Raw genomic sequence first — 20,477 nt, 5'->3', positions numbered from 1 at the left:
AAGTACAAATTGTAAATAAAAACGGAATGCAATGATGTGGAAGTTTCAAAATTCCATATTTTATTCAGAATAGAACATAGATGACATATCAAATGTTTAAACTGAGAAAATGCATCATTTAAAGAGAAAAATTAGGTGATTTTAAATTTCATGACAACACATCTAAAAAAAAAAAAAAGTTGGGACAAGGCCATGTTTACCACTGTGAGACATCCCCTTTTCTCTTTACAACAGTCTGTAAACGTCTGGGGACTGAGGAGACAAGTTGCTCAAGTTTAGGGATAGGAATGTTAACCCATTCTTGTCTAATGTAGGATTCTAGTTGCTCAACTGTCTTTGGTCTTTTTTGTCGTATCTTCCGTTTTATGATGCGCCAAATGTTTTCTATGGGTGAAAGATCTGGACTGCAGGCTGGCCAGTTCAGTACCCGGACCCTTCTTCTACGCAGCCATGATGCTGTAATTGATGCAGTATGTGGTTTGGCATTGTCATGTTGGAAAATGCAAGGTCTTCCCTGAAAGAGACATCGTCTGGATGGGAGCATATGTTGCTCTAGAACCTGGATATACCTTTCAGCATTGATGGTGTCTTTCCAGTTGTGCAAGCTGCCCATGCCACACGCACTAATGCAACCCCATACCATCAGAGATGCAGGCTTCTGAACTGAGCGCTGATAACAACTTGGGTTGTCCTTCTCCTCTTTAGTCCGAATGACACGGCGTCCCTGATTTCCATAAAGAACTTCACATTTTGATTCGTCTGACCACAGAACAGTTTTCCACTTTGCCACAGTCCATTTTAAATGAGCCTTGGCCCAGAGAAGACGTCTGCGCTTCTGGATCATGTTTAGATACGGCTTCTTCTTTGAACTATAGAGTTTTAGCTGGCAACGGCGGATGGCACGGTGAATTGTGTTCACAGATAATGTTCTCTGGAAATATTCCTGAGCCCATTTTATGATTTCCAATACAGAAGCATGCCTGTATGTGATGCAGTGCCGTCTAAGGGCCCGAAGATCACGGGCAGCCAGTATGGTTTTCTGGCCTTGACCCTTACGCACAGAGATTCTTCCAGATTCTCTGAATCTTTTGATGATATTATGCACTGTAGATGATATGTTCAAACTCTTTGCAATTTTACACTGTCGAACTCCTTTCTGATATTGCTCCACTATTTGTCAGTGCAGAATTAGGGGGATTGGTGATCCTCTTCCCATCTTTACTTCTGAGAGCCGCTGCCACTCCAAGATGCTCTTTTTATACCCAGTCATGTTAATGACCTATTGCCAATTGACCTAATGAGTTGCAACTTGGTCCTCCAGCTGTTCCTTTTTTGTACCTTTAACTTTTCCAGCCTCTTATTGCCCCGTCCCAACTTTTTTGAGATGTGTTGCTGTCATGAAATTTCAAATGAGCCAATATTTGGCATGAAATTTCAAAACGTCTCACTTTCGACATTTGATATGTTCTATTGTGAATATAATATCAGTTTTTGAGATTTGTCAATTATTGCATTCCGTTTTTATTTACAATTTGTACTTTGTCCCAACTTTTTTGGAATCGGGGTTGTAGATTTACCTTGACAATTTGACTGCGTTGATTTATATAGCCACAATTCTACTGAAATATCCAGTGTTTAGTCTAGCTACTACTTTTGTAGGTTATGGGGAGGGGAAAAAGAGAGAGAGAGAAAAAAAGAACCCTATATTTTGTTCGCACAAAAAGCTATAAATGTTTTGAACCAAAATAAAATGGAAATAATCAGTATACTGGATATCGCTCTGGAAATATGAGCGTCAACTGAAAGAAAATTTACAGTTTAAGTCAGAAGTAGTGCGCCAAATCACACTTTACTCCAAATCAAAACAGCACTCTTAAAAACCCATGATCTGCAGCAATGCAACGTAAATCGAAAACAGGAAATGAAGGGGCAAACAAAAAAGAAGAAGCAAAAACACCCCACACCTAAAGCAAGTGACAACCAGGTTCATGCATGAGGCTGCTGCAAACATTAGTTGCATCCTAAAGTCCAAGATGCAGCCGAGGTTGGGTGCTTCGAATAGGGCTGAGGAATGCAGCCTACATTCTCATAGGATGTTTTAGAGGACACTACCTTCAACTCTGCTAGCCCACACTTCTCTGCACCTGTCTGAAAGTTTAAAACAATAGGCACAATTGCACTAAGATTGTGTTCATATAAATGTACATTTTTCATCTTAGAAAATAGTAGATTTTAATTTGACATCAATAGAATTTATTCCCTATATATTATAAAACATACATGCGCTGTCCATACACTGTATTCTAAAACTGCATTTTATATCCTCCTCCTCCTCAGGTGTAGCCTAAACTTTCCTTGTCTTTTCCAACAATTTGTGTTGATTTAGATTGAGGTTCTGGGATCATTGTCTCACTGAAAGATCCATTTACAGCAAAGCCTTAACCTTCTGGTAGAGGCAACCAGATCTAAATCAAGATCTAAACAAGACCACCTGCTGACAAATAAGCCCAAAGCATTAATGACCCACGACCGTATTATAGTAGGCATCAGGCGCTTTATCATGTCTCTAAACATGCTGATAATATTCAATTGCTTGAGGGAAAATGTTTAATTATTGTGGGTTTTTTTTACAATTATTTGTTACCGTTCTCTTCAACAATATCAATAATTATGGAGCCGACTGTGTCTCAGTAAACAAAGGCACAGCATGTGCATAGCACTTTCTTCAGGAATTTGGAGGGGGAGGTGCAAGAAGGCACAAGAGGGAAAGAGTGTGTGGGATGTCTAAGGGAAAAGTTACAAGTTGTTTATATTTCTACAGCTCAACTGCTAAAGGAAGAACTTTAAAACGGCTCAGCAGCACTTTATCCATTAGGCCTGTATGAGAGACACAGCCACCCAAAAATAAAATCAAGGGTGAAGAGATAAAGGTACTACAGTGGGGCAAAAAAGTCTTTAGTCAGCCACCAATTGTGCAAGTTCTCCCACTTAAAAAGATGAGAGAGGCCTGTAATTTTCATCATAGGTACACTTCAACTATGAGAGACAGAATGGGGGGAAAGAATCCAGGAAATCACATTGTCTGATTTTTAATGAATTAATTGGTAAATTCCTCGGTAAAATAAGTATTTGGTCACCTACAAACAAGCAAGATTTCTGGCTCTCACAGACCTGTAACAACTTCTTTAAGAGGCTCCTCTGTCCTCCACTCGTTACCTGTATTAATGGCACCTGTTTGAACTCGTTATCAGTATAAAAGACACCTGTCCACAACCTCAAACAGTCACACTCCAAACTCCACTATGGCCAAGACCAAAGAGCTGTCAAAGGACACCAGAAACAAAATTGTAGACCTGCACCAGGCTGGGAAGACTGAATCTGCAATAGGTAAGCAGCTTGGTGTGAAGAAATCAACTGTGGGAGCAATTATTAGAAAATGGAAGGCATACAAGACCACTGATAATCTCCCTCGATCTGGGGCTCCACGCAAGATCTCACCCCGTGGGGTCAAAATGATCACAAGAACGGTGAGCAAAAATCCCAGAACCACACGGAGGGACCTAGTGAATGACCTGCAGAGAGCTGGGACCAAAGTAACAAAGGCTACCATCAGTAACACACTACGCCGCCAGGGACTCAAATCCTGCAGTGCCAGACGTGTCCCCCTGCTTAAGCCAGTACATGTCCAGGCCCGTCTGAAGTTTGCTAGAGAGCATTTGGATGATCCAGAAGAGGATTGGGAGAATGTCATATGGTCAGATGAAACCAAAATAGAACTTTTTGGTAAAAACTCAACTTGTCGTGTTTGGAGGAGAAAGAATGCAGAGTTGCATCTAAAGAACACCATACCTACTGTGAAGCATGGGGGTGGAAACATCATGCTTTGGGGCTGTTTTTCTGCAAAGGGACCAGGACGACTGATCCGTGTAAAGGAAAGAATGAATGGGGCCATGTATCGTGAGATTTTGAGTGAAAACCTCCTTCCATCAGCAAGGGCATTGAAGATGAAATGTGGCTGGGTCTTTCAGCATGACAATGATCCCAAACACACCGCCTGGGCAACGAAGGAGTGGCTTCGTAAGAAGCATTTCAAGGTCCTGGAGTGGCCTAGCCAGTCTCCAGATCTCAACCCCATAGAAAATCTTTGGAGGAAGTTGAAAGTCCGTGTTGCCCAGCGACAGCCCCAAAACATCACTGCTCTAGAGGAGATCTGCATGGAGGAATGGGCCAAAATACCAGCAACAGTGTGTGAAAACCTTGTGAAGACTTACAGAAAACGTTTGACCTCCGTCACTGCCAACAAAGCGTATATAACAAAGTATTGAGATGAACTTTTGTTATTGACCAAATACTTATTTTCCACCATAATTTGCAAATAAATTCGTTAAAAATCATACAATGTGATTTCCTGGATTCTTTCCGCCCATTCTGTCTCTCATAGTTGAGGTATACCTATGATGAAAATTACAGGCCTCTCATCTTTTTAAGTGGGAGAACTTGCACAACTGGTGACTGACTAAATACTTTTTTGCCCCACTGTATATTAACATTCTAAACCTGTGGACCATGAGTAAGGTCAGTGGTGATTGATTGTTTTAATCTCATATGAAGTGATAGCAGAGCTTCACCGAGTCAGTCTAACGTAGGCTGATCTTGTGTGTTTTTGTTTGTTGTACACTGTGGGCTTTCAATTTCACCGACGATCAGCGTAGTTACTAGCTTAGTACGGCTCATAGCAAGGAATGCTGAGACGATGCAGCACTGCAACCCGTTTTGTAGAGGGCAGCGGATAGCACAGTGTGGTGAGTAAGGGGTGAGAGGTTGGGGCACAGTTTGGTGATACTAGTTTATGGGGATGGGGGTAGCAGCGGTTCTGGTTGTCTACCTGTTGCCCTCTCTGCTCCTGGAGTAGTAGTTCCAGTTGAAGGCGCTCTATCCGGACAGTGTGGACCTGATAGAACAGGCCCAAGGACTGTACCACCATGGCAGGATAATAAGGGGGAGTCAGGGTAAAGGTGGGTGGCATAAGGCCGGGATGAGCGTAGGAGAAGGATGACGATGACCAAGAAGCAAGAAAGAATGAGCAACAGTGAAAGAGTAAGAAGAATATGAAGGGTTCAGTTTTTCATCTTACTTGATCTTTCCTACTCTACATTCACACTAGGAAGTGACGAGACAACAACAAAAAAAAAAATATATTTTTTATCATCTGTAGAAGTCAGTAAAAAGTAACAAACAAACAAAAACACAGATTCTCAAATTTTATGCAAACAAAGCCATAATCCAAATATCTGCAATGAATTACTTGCAGTAGGCAGTTCTCAGAACTTTTAGCTCCTGCCTGAGCTCCATTCCTATGAAGGTCAATTTCAATAATCTTGTTTAAAAAAAACAACAACATGGAGTTATAATCAGTTATACAGGACGTACTAAGAAATGCTACTGCGGCTCTTTTTCCATAGCAGGTAAAACCAGAAATACTGCATGCTTCATCACTGACAAATGAACGACGTTAAAACGTGTCATTTGTTCATAAAGAAAGTTTTTCCTCCAGGTATATACAGCGTAGCTAAAGCACAATTATACAGATCACGTCTAATGATAACTATAATACAGAAACCTTAATCATCTGTTTAAATTTCATAAAACATGAAATAGTGCATGTTCGCAGTACACACTACTAAATACCTGTGAAAAACAAAATGGGGCAACGTGCGAGACTTGTCACCTTCTAAACTGTGGGTGGTAAAAGAGAGCAACTGGACTTGCTTGAAGACGTTTCACCTCTCATCCGAAAGGCTTCTTCAGTTCTGTCTGACTAATGCTGTGTTCACACTTATACCGGTACGATAGTGGTATAACTGTATCGATACAAAGTATACCGGTACAGTTTAGTGCATCTGTCCACACTAGCGAGAAATGTTAGCGGTTTTCTTTCACGGAAGTTGAAATGCGCGTGCGCGAAATGTTTCCATGGTTACCGAGTAACTTCCTTCCGAGAATATGGCGGATGAAACAACGCGTGCGCGCTTTTTGTTGTCAATGTACAGTCTGTATTTCATTTATTCAGTCGAATCGTATAAAACGCGCGAGGCAGTTGAGAAAGAAACAAAGAAAATGAATCTCCCTTTCTCCCTCTTCCCTTCTCCCCTCTTCCTCCCTCCCCCTGCTCCATGTAGCTCCACGGTCGTTTTGAGCCATTTTGACGTTTTATTTACAGCTGGAAAGCACGGGCATATTGTATTGTATGAATAACCCGGAAGAAGTAGGAATGGTTCATTGCGCTTGCGCATTATATGTGACCCCTCACCGAATCCAGGGACACATGTCGGCCGAAACGAATCCGAGATAATCGCAAAAGAAGCTTTTTTTTTTCGAAATTTGTGATTGTTTTTTTCTCCATCATGTGCAAGTTGAGATCTTGAAGAATGCAATCAGATAATAGATTGTTTTGTTGGAAAAGCATACATTTTTTGTTGCAAATTGTCTCGTTTTTGTCAGGACTGTAGCCTGCTGGGGGGTGTGGGTAAATTACCATATGGGCCATTCACATGATGATTTAAGTCTTTTTTTTTTTTTCGCGAATCAGCTGTATGATACAAGCTGAGCACATGGCTACTTAAGCTGCATACAGGCGTGTAATTTCACTATGGAATGAGCAAGTTAAACAGAGCGCTGAAACACCGCGAAGCAAACAGACACACAGTATTTACATCGGAGATAACCATTTCTAGCAAAAAAAAAACAAAAACGCAACCTCATTTTCCAGATTGAATGGAATACTTGAATGATCGGATGATACACGGAACGTTCTAGGATTACATTCCATCGGAGCCATTGATGTGTGCAAGGCGCCGTTTCTCTTTCTGATGGGGTAAGTTTATTAATCTAAGGCTGTGTGGTTATTTTTGCATGTAACGGAGTGTGTTGTGGTTTGGTTAAGCCTAGGTCACAACCGGACGTACGATTTTTTGGCTGTGAGATTTTTGGCGTTTCCCAAATTGCTGCGTTTTTTTTTTGTTCATGGAGAAAGACGCGCGTTGGCCATAAGTTTGTCTTGTAACCTGAAAAAAACGTAAGCGCCTGTAGAGTTTGTTTGACATGACAAAGAACCTCTGCGGCCGGTCTGCGGCTCGAAAATCAGCACATCACACGCGCGCTCTCGTGCGTTTCATGCGCGCTCTCATGCGTTTCTTGCGTGTAGACCGGCCGTAGGAGCACATACGGCCGGTTGTGACCGAGGCTTTACATGAAACTAGCGTTGTGTTAGTTGTGTCATCATTGTGCTATATCTTTCTTTCTTACAGTGTGAGTAATTTTTCAACCACAAAACGTTAAAGTATACTTTAGGACTTATTTTTGTACTTCATAATTGTTTTGGGCATACTTTGCATGGAAGGAAAATTGAAGTGGTGATCTTTGTTTACATGAAAGTAGTATCGTGCTAGCTCGTAGGAGGTAGGGCTTTCCTTAATATCATGCAAATGAGCACCATTATGTGCCCGCCCTACACCCAGAGTAGCTGAGATGGAAAACTTTGAGGGCGATTTTCTCCCTTTTCTGTTTTAAGTAGTATATACTTTCAAAAGGCCACACATTCTTCAAATATTGTCAGATCTCCACATGGAAGGCATCATTGGAGAGCTTAGAAACTGTACTTTCTGAATCTGTCAATAACTCAAAATGCCCCCGGGCAGACATGTGTCCCTGGATTCTGTTTTCTGACACATTTGTATCGATACAGAACCGCTTCATCTGTCCACACTACAGCGAAGTGCTACAGTACCAATACTGTACCGATACGAAACCCATACATTTGTGGGTTTTGTACCGATACAGTTATACCGCTACAGTACCGGTATAGTTGCTAGTGTGGACAGGTGTTGCGGTACGAAAGTAGTTTCGTATTGGTACAAAATACCTAGTGTGGACAGGGTATAACAGGGAGTAAGTATCAGGTATTTATCCTCCCATGGATGAAAACATGGTGTGAACGGCCTCGAGAGTCATTGGGGTGATCACTGGGGTGACACACCCAGCCCCCAGTGACCCACACCAACAGGATGACTCAACAACACCTTAGGATTGCTTTTCATCCATGAGAGGATAAACACCCGATACTCCCTATTAGTCAGACAGAACTGAAGAAGCCTTTCGGATGAGAGATGAAACGTCTTCAAGAATCTTCAAGCAAGTCCAGTTGCTCTCTTTTACCACCCATAGTTTACTGGATGACTGAGAATCTTCACAGACATGTCACCTTCTAGTGTGAACTCGGTGTGTGGCTTGAGAAATACTCAAATTTTTGAGCTCAACATTTTTAATAAACTAGTGAAGAATGTCTCGAGTCAGATTCCTGTACAGACAAGATCTCAAAATGATGCATATTACTCACCTCAGTCTTTCCCATACACACGTATGTGCATTAACAGAGGAATACTGAGTAAAGAACGGAAAGAATACGCCTAAGCTCTCGGAGGCCTGTCTGTCTCCATTCAGCTGTGTGCGCATGCGCAAGTGTGTTGTGTACCTTGAGCTGTGCATTAAATGCATCTATCTCCAGCAGTTTGGAACGCGTCTCTTTCTCCACGGCTTCCAGCTGCTCCCGGAGTTGCTGCCTGGTCGCCTCTCTCATCTCCACAGCCTTCTGCAGGTTGGACAGCGAGTCCCCTGTACCACCCACAACTACAAATAAATCTACTGGAATTCTCATATTAAGCTGTTGGACAGTATTACAGTAATCTCTTGCCATATACAGGTTTGTCTGCAGCCAAGCGTTTAAAGGAACAGTCCACCGTACTTCCATAATGAAATATGCTCTTATCTGAATTGAGACGAGCTGCTCCGTACCTCTCCGAGCTTTGCGCGACCTCCCAGTCAGTCAGACGCAGTCAGACGCGCTGTCACTCCTGTTAGCAATGTAGCTAGGCTCAGCATGGCCAATGGTATTTTTTGGGGCTGTAGTTAGATGCGACCAAACTCTTCCGCGTTTTTCCTGTTTACATAGGTTTATATGACCAGTGACATGAAACAAGTTCAGTTACACAAATTGAAACGTAGCGATTTTCTATGCTATGGAAAGTCCGCACTATAATGACAGGCGTACTAACACCTTCTGCGCGCTTCGGCAGCGCATTGATATCTGAGCTCCGTATCAATGCGCTGTCGAAGCGTGCAGAAGGTGTTAGTACGCCTGTCATTATAGTGCGCACTTTCCATAGCATACAAAATTGCCACGTTTCAATTTGTGTAACTGAACTTGTTTCATGTCACTGGTCATATAAACCTATGTAAACAGGAAAAACGCGGAAGAGTTTGGTCGCATCTAACTACAGCCCCAAAAAATACCATTGGCCATACTGAGCCTAGCTACATTGCTAACAGGAGTGACAGCACGTCTGACTGACTGGGAGGTCGCGCAAAGCTCGGAGAGGTACGGAGCAGCTCGTCTCAATTCAGATAAGAGCATATTTCATTATGGAAGTACGGTGGACTGTTCCTTTAAAGTCTTTTGCCGAATTGAGGTCAGTGATATTTGACCGATTAAAAACTGTCTATTAACTTTGAACTTTTTGAAGCACAAGAGCAGACACAGATACCCGAGACTTTAAGAGGAATTAAATGATCTTACTATGTAAGCTGTTCTGCTGCACCTGCTTCAGCTGATCATTCAGACATTGTTTATCAGGAATCAGCCTCCCCAGCCACTGCTGAGACTCCTACACGGAGAGATGAGAAGGGAACAGAAGAAAGGAAAAAAAGAACAAGGAGAAAAAAATGAAAGGAAACATGAATACTTGAATGGGAGTAGTTGAAAAAGGAGCATAAACAGCAAGCAGAGATCGAAATCAATAGGATTGAAACTCTGAAGCCTCAGTCTGGCAGCATGGGAGGGGGGGAAAAAAAAATGCATAAAATTGCATTACTAACAGATACAAAACTAAAACCGAAATCAGTAAAAATAAGGACAAGGCTACGGGGAATGCCTGCGCAGCAGTGTGCATAGAAAGTTGGAGACCTGGGTGGAGTGACATACCTGTAGCTGCTGCTGCAGTGTGGTGATCTCAGCGATACGGAGCTCCCGCGTCTTATTCGTGCTCTCAATTTCCTGCCTCTGAGTGGACAGACGGAAACGGATATCCTGCAGCTTGCCCTCCAGCTGAGACTTCTTATCATTCTACACACATACGCAGAGAGAGAGAGAGAGAGAGAGAGAGAGAGAGAGAGAGAGGATGAAAACATTCATCATTCCCTCTGATCCAAACCTTCAAAAGAATAAGAATCAATTAACCCTTACAACATCACCTTTAAATCAGTTAAAGGCGCGTGTGTGTGTGTCATTACCAAAGCCTCCAGTTCAAACTCGAGGGTTTTCTTGCGCGCTTTGAGCAGGACAATGTTCTCCTGTTCTCGGTTTCTCTGGGTCAGTAGCTCCTGTCTGCGGTTCCTCTCCCACTCCAGCTGCCGCTGCCGCTCCAGTTCCCGCTTAGCAGCCTACACACAAACAATAGCACTGAACTCATGACATGGAGTACGGCGATGTTTTTCTAACCCATCATTCATCAAGTGCACCTTCATCACCCGTTTCCCCTATTCTGAGAACAGAAGGACTGGTTTACTCAAAAAAAACACACAATAGGGATCTGAAAGAAAAAGTCTTGCCATTGGAGACTAGCCTGGGCCCGCCCATCCTAAGCGTGACGCAACACGAGGGCCTGTTGCGAGCTTAGTCTGGCCAGGCAAGCTATCTACAGCTCTTCCAAGCTCCCAAAAAATCGGGAGCCAATCAACTTTGAGCATCTCCAACGGCCCTGGGTAGAGGCGTGTTCAAGGCAGTGACGTAGTAGAACTGCAACCGGAAGCCATAGATCGTTTACAGAATCTATGCCGGAAGCGCTTCATTCACTAGAAACATTATGAACATGGAGCAAGTTCTCATTGAAAACGGAGCAAAGAGCAGCCCTGGAGGTATTTATTGAAAGGAAGGACGTTTTCGCCTTGCTCCCAACCGGCTTTGGTAAGAGTTTAATCTACCAGTTAGCCCCGTCGCGTCACATACGTCAGAGGAAAGAGTGATGTGATTGGTTTAAGCTTCGTCACAGCCTTTTCTGGCTTCGAACAGTAGCAAACTGAGGCATTTCAGGGAGGCGGGTCAACCACGCGCTTTGGGAAACGGTTGGGCTTAATAGCTTTGCCAGACCAAATGCTCGCAGAGCTTTGAAGTCGCGTTAGCCAGGCTAATTGGAGACACAGCTCTTTGACACCTCTTAGGAAGAAGAGAAAGGGAAAAAAAAATTGCCGGAACTGCTGCATTAATGCAGGAAAGTACAGTGTAATTGTCAAGAGTTTAATGATGGCACAAAGTTCGTGCTGTTTGTGCAATTCGTTTTCGCTTCCTCAAAGCATGACATCAACTGTTTTAGTACCATTCTTACTCAAGGAAATAATAAATCGTGGCCATTTTCAGCTTAACCAGTCCATACAAGGCCTGGACAGCATTACCAGAATTTTTTTTTTTTTTTTTTACACTGAACTTTTTTTAACCTGCCCAAAAGAATAGCATCAAACACAAACAAGAATCCCCCAAAAGCAGAAAATTACTATAATGCCGAACTGCTCACCTCTCTCCTCTCGATCTCCTTGCGCCTCTCTTCTTCACGCTGTCTCTCCAGCTCTCGCTGCTTTTCCAGCTGCTTTTCGAGCTCCTGTTGTCGGCGCCGCTCCTGCTCCTGGCGTTCTCGCTCCTTACGCTCCTGCTCCTCTCGCTCGAGAGCCGCCAGGCGCTCCTGCTCCTTACGCTGCTGCTCCAGCAGGGCCTGTCGTCGCTTCTCCAGCTCCAGGTTGCCCCGCTCAAAATTCTCCCGCTTCTTGTCTTCAAAGGTGACTGTAGAGAAGAGAGTGATGGGAGAGTGGTTTAGAGAGAACATGACTTCTTCTTGGATAACCCTTAATCTTCAATATTGATTCAATTTAAAAATACCTACACCCAAAAAAACCAAACCCTGAAACACCTGTACATCTTCACCTTCTGGAAATATGTACAGATTATCGATATGCACATGCAGTCATGTCTGGTCTGTCATCCAAACGCCACCCTTTTCTTCCCATATCTTGATTAAAGGTTATGCTATTATTAATACGCAACAGGACAGATAAGACCCTGTATATTTAAATAATATTGGCTGGCTTTGAGTGGTACATCAGATATATTCCATTCAGCTAGCATGATCTTAAACGAGTCAAAAATCATGCTAGCTGAATGGAATATATCTGATGTACCACGAAAAAACCAGCTATTATTATTAATAATACACATTCAATGGAACAATTATAGATTTTACAAAAAGTTAAGAACAGGGGTGTAACTTACCAATACTGAATGCTGATCGAATGTAATTCAATGTTCTGTCAATCCAACGTACTTGTACAAAGTCAAAGTTCTAGCAATAAAAATGGTACAAGTCCAAAAAGCCTGAACAACAACCCAACTTATATACAAGCTATACAGGTTGACAGTTCAAGTTCAAAGTTACTTTTGGTCGTAGTTAATTGTTACATTGCAGTTGTTCAAACAAAAGGGCTTTGCTGAGTGACGTCCTCTTGCAAGAGCCCTCGTCACTTTTCCTCACCTCCAATAGAACTTTGACAATATTTCCGCTATTGCTCTCTCTTCCAGTTTTTCAATGTCAGTTGATATGTTTTTCTCCTTGGAAACATGCATGAAGAATATCCAGTGAAGTTTTGGGAGCCTTTCGGGTGTTCAGTGCATCTTCCACTTTCAAAATACATCTTTCGCTTTGAATGAAGCAAACCTTGCGGCCATGTTTGCATACAAACAAACAGTCACTTGCTAGCGCGCAAGTTTTACGTCTCCGACGTCTCTTTTCCATACATTTAACGCGGAAGACTAAATGCGTGAAGAACATCCAGGGAAGTTTCGGTAGCCTTTCAGGTGTTCAGCGTGTCTTTCTTTTTCAAAATATATCTTCCATTTTGAATGAAGCGGACCTCGTGGCCATGTTTGTGTACAAACTGTCACTCACTAGTGCAGAAATTTTATGTCTCCGATGAGTCTCTCTTCCAGTTTTTCAATGTCTGTTGGTATGTTTTTCTCTTGTAAATATGCATGACGAATAAATAATGAAGTTTTGGGAGCCTTCTGGGTGTTCAGCAAATCTCTAGGTTTCAGCTTATTTATTTAGTGCTTAAACCTAGCACTGGATTAGCCGCATCTTCTCTCTTTCCTGGCCGACAAAGAAACGATTGTGCGCATGTGCAGCAGAAAAGTTGTGTCACTGGATCTTTGCATCAGCTCTGATGACGTCATGCTGTCTTGACAACGTGCACTATTGTTACAATACCGCACGCTCATTCTCCATTGGAGAGGGTGGCGTAATATATGGAGGATAAGCGATATGATAATACTGCATGCCATCAATAAACTCACAAGAAGGGAACAGAATACATGTTTTTATTCCATGGAAAAAGTGACCCGTACAGTATGTATAATAATTGTCATTATATAAGGACAGGTACTGACCTGGAAGCTTTTTCTCTGGCTCCTTCTCTTCTTCTTCTGCAGACTCCTCCTGGACTCGCTGATCTGTAGGGTGTATGCTGGTCGCGCTGACACCACTCCCAGAACGAACCCTCCTACACACACACACACACACGATAAATTCAATAACTTTGTATTTTTTTTTTTAGCTTTACATAATCTGGAGAACACAGTAACCTTAAAAATCAACCAGGGAACCATGCCAAATAGCCTTTTTGTTAAATACACATTCTTAGATCTTAATTAAAGCCATATTGTTTGTGTAAAGGAATACATACAGTATTAAAGAATCCTTTAATTTCTCAGACATGAATATAAACAAGGTCTGATTTTATCATCAGCATGTAAAATGATGTATAGATAGTTTTCACATGACGTCACAGAGTCGGGGATTCCCTAGTGGTGGCCATCTTGGGGGTCCAGCTTACCGTACGGGTCACTGAGCACACATTGTAACGAGCGAGTACAAAGTCTTCAAAAGAACCCAAGCAGGCTATTTAAAGCTAGCAATGGTGCACACCTGTTGTATTCACGGCTGTCGTAATAGGTCAGATGATGACGTCAAGCGGAGCTTTTATGGAATTCCCACTGTACGGGAGCACGAAGGCGAGCAAACAAACTCAGCATACAAAGGAGAAATCTATGGCTTGCGAGAATCAACCGCAAGGATTATCAGCCTTCCAAACACAGCAAAGTCTGCTCCGATCATTTTATAAGTGGTAAGTTGTTTAAATAAACAATCAATTGTGTTTAAGTTTGTTTTTGGAAACCAAAACATCATGTAAACAATCTCTGGAGAATGCCTAACTGGAACCGCTGAGTGTACGTTTACATTGTAATGTACACTTAATATCGCTCGTTTGTCACGTTTCTATTTGAAACTTGTCACTTCACTCACGCAAGGGTCATTTTTGAAAAACAATTTAGGTCTATTCTGTATGATTTGGTTTGTGTTTGGGATGCAAACAGCGCGCCTTTTGGCAGATGCCGCCTGAATCGCGCAGATCTGATTTTTTTTGGGGGGGGGCATTGGAGTGTCTGATTATAATTTCAAAGTAAATTCTTTATTAAAATTACTAAATAAGCACATCCGTTCCAGTCCATGAAACAGGAAGTATAAGGATGAGAAAAAAACAGTTTAAATCGGAAAGCTGCGCACATTTGCGCAGCCTGAGCGGTGTGCAGGACTGCGCATATGTGTGCAGCTTTCCGATTTAAACTGTTTTTTTCTCATCCTTATACTTCCTGTTTCATGGACTGGAACGGATTTGCTTATTTAGTAATTTTAATACAGAATTTACTTTGAAATTATAATCAGACACTCCAACGCCCCCCCCCAAAAAAATCGGATCTGCGCGATTCAGGCGGCATCCACCAAAAGGCGCGCTGTGAATATATAAAGTTGTATATATCAGACAGCCTTTAAAGTTTGATGAAGTCAGTTTCAGGCTTTGGCAGCCCTGCATAGTCACTTGAAAATGCATCTTTGTCCACTTCATAGGGGTCAATTCCCCCAATCAAGGCCAGTTTGGCTGCATACCGTTGTCATGAGATGCCGTCTAATGTATCTATATACTTCTGTTTGCTTGATTTTGCCGACATTGATCTTTATTTTAGAAAACTGACTATATAACTTCATAAATTCGTCCGAGATAACGTAGCCGGTCATGGCGATGGTCCGTTTTGCTTGCCCCCCAAGATGGCGGCTGGGGGGGGGGGGGGCGTTCCCCGGAATGCCGTGACGTCAGTGAAAACTATCTATTCAGTTCAGGTGGTGACTCTGACCTGAAGGTCGGGGGAAGAAGATCAGGTGGCAGCAGAGGTGGGAGGGGCAGGCCAGACATGGCCATGTCAATCAAGTGCATGGCCAAAATAAACTCCTCAGCTGTGAGCTTTCCGTCCTGATCAATGTCTGATAAGTTCCTACAACAACCACACAGTCAGGGTACAAAAATTAAGTGTTAAAGTTCATTCACATACACAGATGTGTGTCCAACGTCATTACGAAGGCTGACAAGTCAGTGGACAGACTCAAGTTTTGCTTTGCAAAAAGCAGTGCTGCAGGCTAAGTAGGTTTGTGGCTCACACACAGGAGAGTCAATCACTCCAGCAACAGAGGAGATGTTAAATGCATGGAAAACTGAGAAGGGGAAAGTCCATGTCATTTTTAAGAGACTATGCCAGTAACGTAATAAAAGCAATGGATCGCCTTGAAGTTACCAGTCTGGGATGCTTAACACATACCCCGCAACTTAATGTAAACGACAGAGATGCTCTCACAGCATAGTGCAAGTGATGCACTGTAGTAATAATTTGTTATTCTAAATACCCAGATTTAAACTTTTGCACAACTTTGCACTTGAAATTTCATTTAGAGTGAACGGTGCTGACCACGTCGTGCGTCACGCTGTGGGCTGTGCATTTCTTCCTTTAGGGGAGTAGAATGTGTGTTTCAGTTTGAGTATGATGTTTCTAGATAGCTTGGTTAAGAAAAAGTACATCCAGACAAATGTATTATTAAAAACACTTAGTTGTTTAAAGGGGAACTGAAGGCAAATTTTATCATCAAAATTCTATTCTCATTTTATTAAATTTCAGAATGCATTTCTGATAGCTATTTTGTCACTGCTATAGCAAGTTACGAGTGTTTGAAATATGCTATGCAATTATATCAGTCCATATGTCAAAGCAACGGCTGTAAACGAGATTCGCCGAGACCTGTACAAGACATAGGACGGAAGTAAAACGTACAGCGAAAATCAAAGTGACCAACGTCTGCCAACGTTGTCAAAAGACTCACACGCCCTCTTTCGAATGCTGACGTAAATCAAGCCGGAGGTTTTCCATGTCCGAAATCGCTCCCTCCTCACGGCACTACATAGTGGGGACGCCATTTTGTAGTGCTGTCCGAAACCTTACTGAGGATTACGAGGGAAATGCGCTCAGTATAATATGGATTTACACAAAACTACAGGGATGTATTTATTTTGAAAACCCACCAGCTGCCTGATCTGGCACGTTTTAATTGTGCGACAGTAACGACGTAAATGCCAGCGCGACGGACTCGTCCTTATCCTGTTGCCGTTCCAACTCTACGCTGGTTGGAAGTCGTATGGAATAATCTCCATGTCACGTACGCGAGGGAGGCGGATGTATGTGCAGAAGTATACAGTTTAATAAAGTGCAGAATATATATACACAGGCAAACAATCCAAAACGGCAGGCTAGATCAAAAACGAGAATAGAGGCAAAAGGGTCTGTCAAGGCGCAAACAAACAGTACATCAAAGGCTAAGCGAGGACAAGAACGAGAAACAGGCACAAGGATCGTGAAACAGGAGATCAAGACAATGGGTACATGCGTATCGTAATATTTCGCGATGCGAATGCATCAGCACAGTCCTTAAATAGGCAAACACACAGTTCCTTAATTGAGCTCAGTTGCACCTTGTTCACGGCACGCGCCACAGCATGCAGGACTGACACTCCATCACTGATGAAGCTGGCAAATCTAGAAATTAATCCAAACTGGAACGAGATGGCGATCTGGCCGCTGTGTAAACAGTTTTCAAAATGGCGGCGCTGACACTTCACATTTGAAGTCTCGCACAAGTCTCGTGAAGCTCACGCGGGTAAGCGACGCCTGCCGTGGACCATACGAACTACATTCAATGTGGCTAAAAACCGTAAAGGCTGATAAAGTGTAATATAATATGCCAATACGAGTCACGGTATAAGGTTAATAAAACTGAAAACGTAATTGAATAACATGTTAATTAAGAAATAAAGCAAGTTTAAAAATGACTTCAGTTCCCTTTAAGGGGGGAGGGGACACGATATCGGATTGGTATTGGTAGATGCTCCAGGTTGCGGTATGAGTATCAGACATGAAAAAGTTGTATTAAGCCATCTCTAGTAGTTTTATTATTTAAAGGTAATGAAGTTTCATTATTAAATCAATAGAGGAATAAAATATATGGCAGTCCATGAACACGCACGCACAACCCAGATGTAAAAAAAAAAAAAAAACTGCTCTGTTGACCGAGTTCTTGCAAAGCTGGTGTCTATCATGTTGGAGAAAAGGCAGAATAATCAACATTTAGGATACCATTTACATTTACACTGCTGAGGACTTTGGCTAAGTGTTAGAAGACTGATGATATGCTACTTAACTGTCAGCTTCTGTTTAGATTGCAAACTCTGGTGCCAATGGCACTGTGACGCAAAAAAAAAAAAAAAAAAAGAATGCATAAATAGTTTATCTATCAGTAATATGCGCCACCCCAACCTTGGATAAATTCATTTTGTAACAATCATCTCCAAGTAGGCATTTTGTCACACAGTGTGCAGTGCAACTCGTCTCATCTCATTATCTGTAGCCGCTTTATCCTGTTCTACAGGGTCGCAGGCAAGCTGGAGCCTATCCCAGCTGACTACGGGCGAAAGGCGGGGTACACCCTGGACAAGTCGCCAGGTCATCACAGGGCTGACACAGACACACAACCATTCACACTCACATTCACACCTACGGTCAATTTAGAGTCACCAGTTAACCTAACCTGCATGTCTTTGGATCGTGGGGGAAACCGGAGCACCCGGAGGAAACCCACGCGGACACGGGGAGAACATGCAAACTCCGCACAGAAAGGCCCTCGCCGGCCACGGGGCTCGAACCCGGACCTTCTTGCTGTGAGGCGACAGCGCTAACCACTACACTACCGTGCCGCCCTGAAGTGCAACTGACATGACAAAATGTAACATAATGGAGGTCTAGAGATAAACAGCTCGGAGTCCTTCAAATATTTCCGAGAAAGGAAATACAAGGCATTGTAATTCATCCTCACCAAATGGAAGCCAGCTGGGTCTGTGGTAGACTGGACTGCATGAGAATAGTTCTAGCCTGCGGTCCTGAGAAGAGGATTGAGAGAGAGAGAAATGAAACGAGACCCCGACAGTGCTGACTCTGGTGTCTTCAGCGTCCTCCTCACATCACTGACTCATCAGAAGGGTTGGAATTAGAGCAGTTAAGTTACGCACACAGCAAAGAGACTTTCATGTTTAGTTAACTGCACAGCAAAATGACTGAAAATTTTTAAGCTTTCCATGCATCATTTCACATCGACTCTTTCATAACAAGGAATATTCAAACTGAATACAACGAAACCACCGGAGGTGTGGTACCTGTAAGATGGCCGCTCATCATCTTGTCATGACTGTTGAAGAGTTGGCGATACTTTAGCCGTGATGACTGGGGCACGGCCCAATCAGCGGGTACAGGGGCCAAAGGAGCACTTTTAAAAAAACAAAAACAAAAAACCCCCACAACACAATAGTAGAGGATTCAGAGGATGTTTGCGCCTGCATGCATGTACGAGTCTGTGTAGAATGAAAGCTCACCTGGGTGTCTCAAAAGACTGGCCTTTGGGAAGTTTTGCACTGGAGCGATTGAAAGAAGAGCTTTTGTTGACAGCTGTGGCACAGAGAGAAACACAGAGTGGGGGGAAAACAAAAAACAAAACATAAGAGGAACACTTCATCCAAAAACAGTCCCCCCAGGATTCCATGGGCCTTTTTTGTGATTGTTACGGGCTAAAATGTCTGATGTTGCAGGGGTTTCCAAAAAATTACGATGAAAGTTGCGGCGTTTTTTAGGTTTTTGTTGCGATTACATTGTGGGAGGAAGTGAAAGTTGCGAGAAATTGTTGCGATTTTCTCTTTTTGTGATTAAAATTGAGTGATATGTTAAATATTAAAGTTATTACTGAAAAACTATTGATTAAAAAGAAACAGACACTGAGAAATGGTCCTATAAACAACTTTACCGATATAAAAGATTACCAGGACTACAAAAATGCAGAAAAATAGGCTTTACTTATCCAAATGCACCTGTTGGTTCACAAGTTAAAGTGCATAGAACCTCACAGCACAACATGAAGTTACCTTAACCCTTGTAATGTGTTAGAAAGCTGTTCACATCTGTAGTGTTAGCGGGTCAAATTTGACCCATGATTTAAATCAGCCTGAAAATGCTTAAAATCACTAGTTTTCTTCCAATATTGTTTTTCACCTCATTGCTAACTTACTATGTATTCATATCCATGGAACCATTGTTGGAATTTTTTTTAGTTGGCTCCACAGACCTTGTATCTTAAAATATACCACTCGTTTTTTAATTACAAAAACTGTTTAAATTCACTTATATTTCTTTTACTCATAGAATGAGCAATTATAAACTGTAAATGTCTTATAAACTGATATTAGATATTACACCTACCAAAAAAAACGTGTTTTTTTTTTTTTAATTTAAAATGATTAACAATGGTGACATTTGTGGTGTTACGGGTCAAAACTGACCCGTATAGATAAATGGTAGGATAAAGACAACAAGTCAATTTCTTTCCATAAAACCAACTTTTATTTAACCATACCAATTAACCAACCAATTAAACCATAAAATGAACAATGATTAACAACACTGTGCGCCTGCATGAAACTGAACTGGGCAGTTTCTTCTCCCTTCGAGTAGGATAATCTGAAGAGGTCATGGAAAGAACAGTTCAAACATTGACTTGATGTCTTGGGCGTGTGACACAGCGTATCTGGTAGGACCTGGAGTCATTCTGAGGATGTTCTCCCTTGGTGCCCTGCATCGGGTTTGAAGAGGGCTTGATGACCATGAAATGTCACCTTTTCTTGACTTGAACACCTCCCTTTCAGCATCTGTGACATCTGGGTCCTCCTCCTCAGATGTTTGGTCTTTTTCAGGGTCAAGCTGAACCTCATCCTCAGACACATCCCCTTCAGCTTCACTTTCCCCTCTGTCTTCAGGATCGCTGTCATGACCAAAGATGTGATCCAGCGCCTCATGAACAGTATACCTCTTGCTCATGTTGACTGATGCTCCTACAGAATTCAACTGA

At 42.4% G+C, this 20,477-nt stretch overlaps 1 protein-coding gene across 3 annotated transcripts in view; it reads right to left on the bottom strand.

Annotated features, from left to right (window-relative positions):
- Nucleotides 1-20,477, bottom strand: part of itsn1 (intersectin 1 (SH3 domain protein)) — a 147,106-nt gene that overhangs the window by 52,443 nt on the left and 74,186 nt on the right. For 2 of the 3 annotated variants that reach the window (XM_060898820.1, XM_060898822.1), the window contains 10 exons: nt 18,955-19,027; nt 18,739-18,848; nt 18,402-18,465; nt 15,344-15,481; nt 13,541-13,653; nt 11,622-11,884; nt 10,345-10,494; nt 10,037-10,177; nt 9,632-9,719; nt 8,531-8,685 (listed from right to left, as the gene is read on the bottom strand). In XM_060898820.1, the coding sequence (XP_060754803.1) occupies nt 8,531-8,685; nt 9,632-9,719; nt 10,037-10,177; nt 10,345-10,494; nt 11,622-11,884; nt 13,541-13,653; nt 15,344-15,481; nt 18,402-18,465; nt 18,739-18,848; nt 18,955-19,027 (1,295 nt within the window). The remainder of the gene's footprint in view (nt 1-8,530; nt 8,686-9,631; nt 9,720-10,036; nt 10,178-10,344; nt 10,495-11,621; nt 11,885-13,540; nt 13,654-15,343; nt 15,482-18,401; nt 18,466-18,738; nt 18,849-18,954; nt 19,028-20,477) is intronic. The other variant, XM_060898821.1, reaches the window with a different exon arrangement.

The sequence above is a fragment of the Neoarius graeffei genome, chromosome 18 (genome assembly GCF_027579695.1).
Source record: "Neoarius graeffei isolate fNeoGra1 chromosome 18, fNeoGra1.pri, whole genome shotgun sequence".
Taxonomy (NCBI): domain Eukaryota; kingdom Metazoa; phylum Chordata; class Actinopteri; order Siluriformes; family Ariidae; genus Neoarius; species Neoarius graeffei.
The sequence above is the reverse complement of the archived record's forward strand: the minus strand, read 5'-3'. Positions and strand labels throughout refer to the sequence as shown.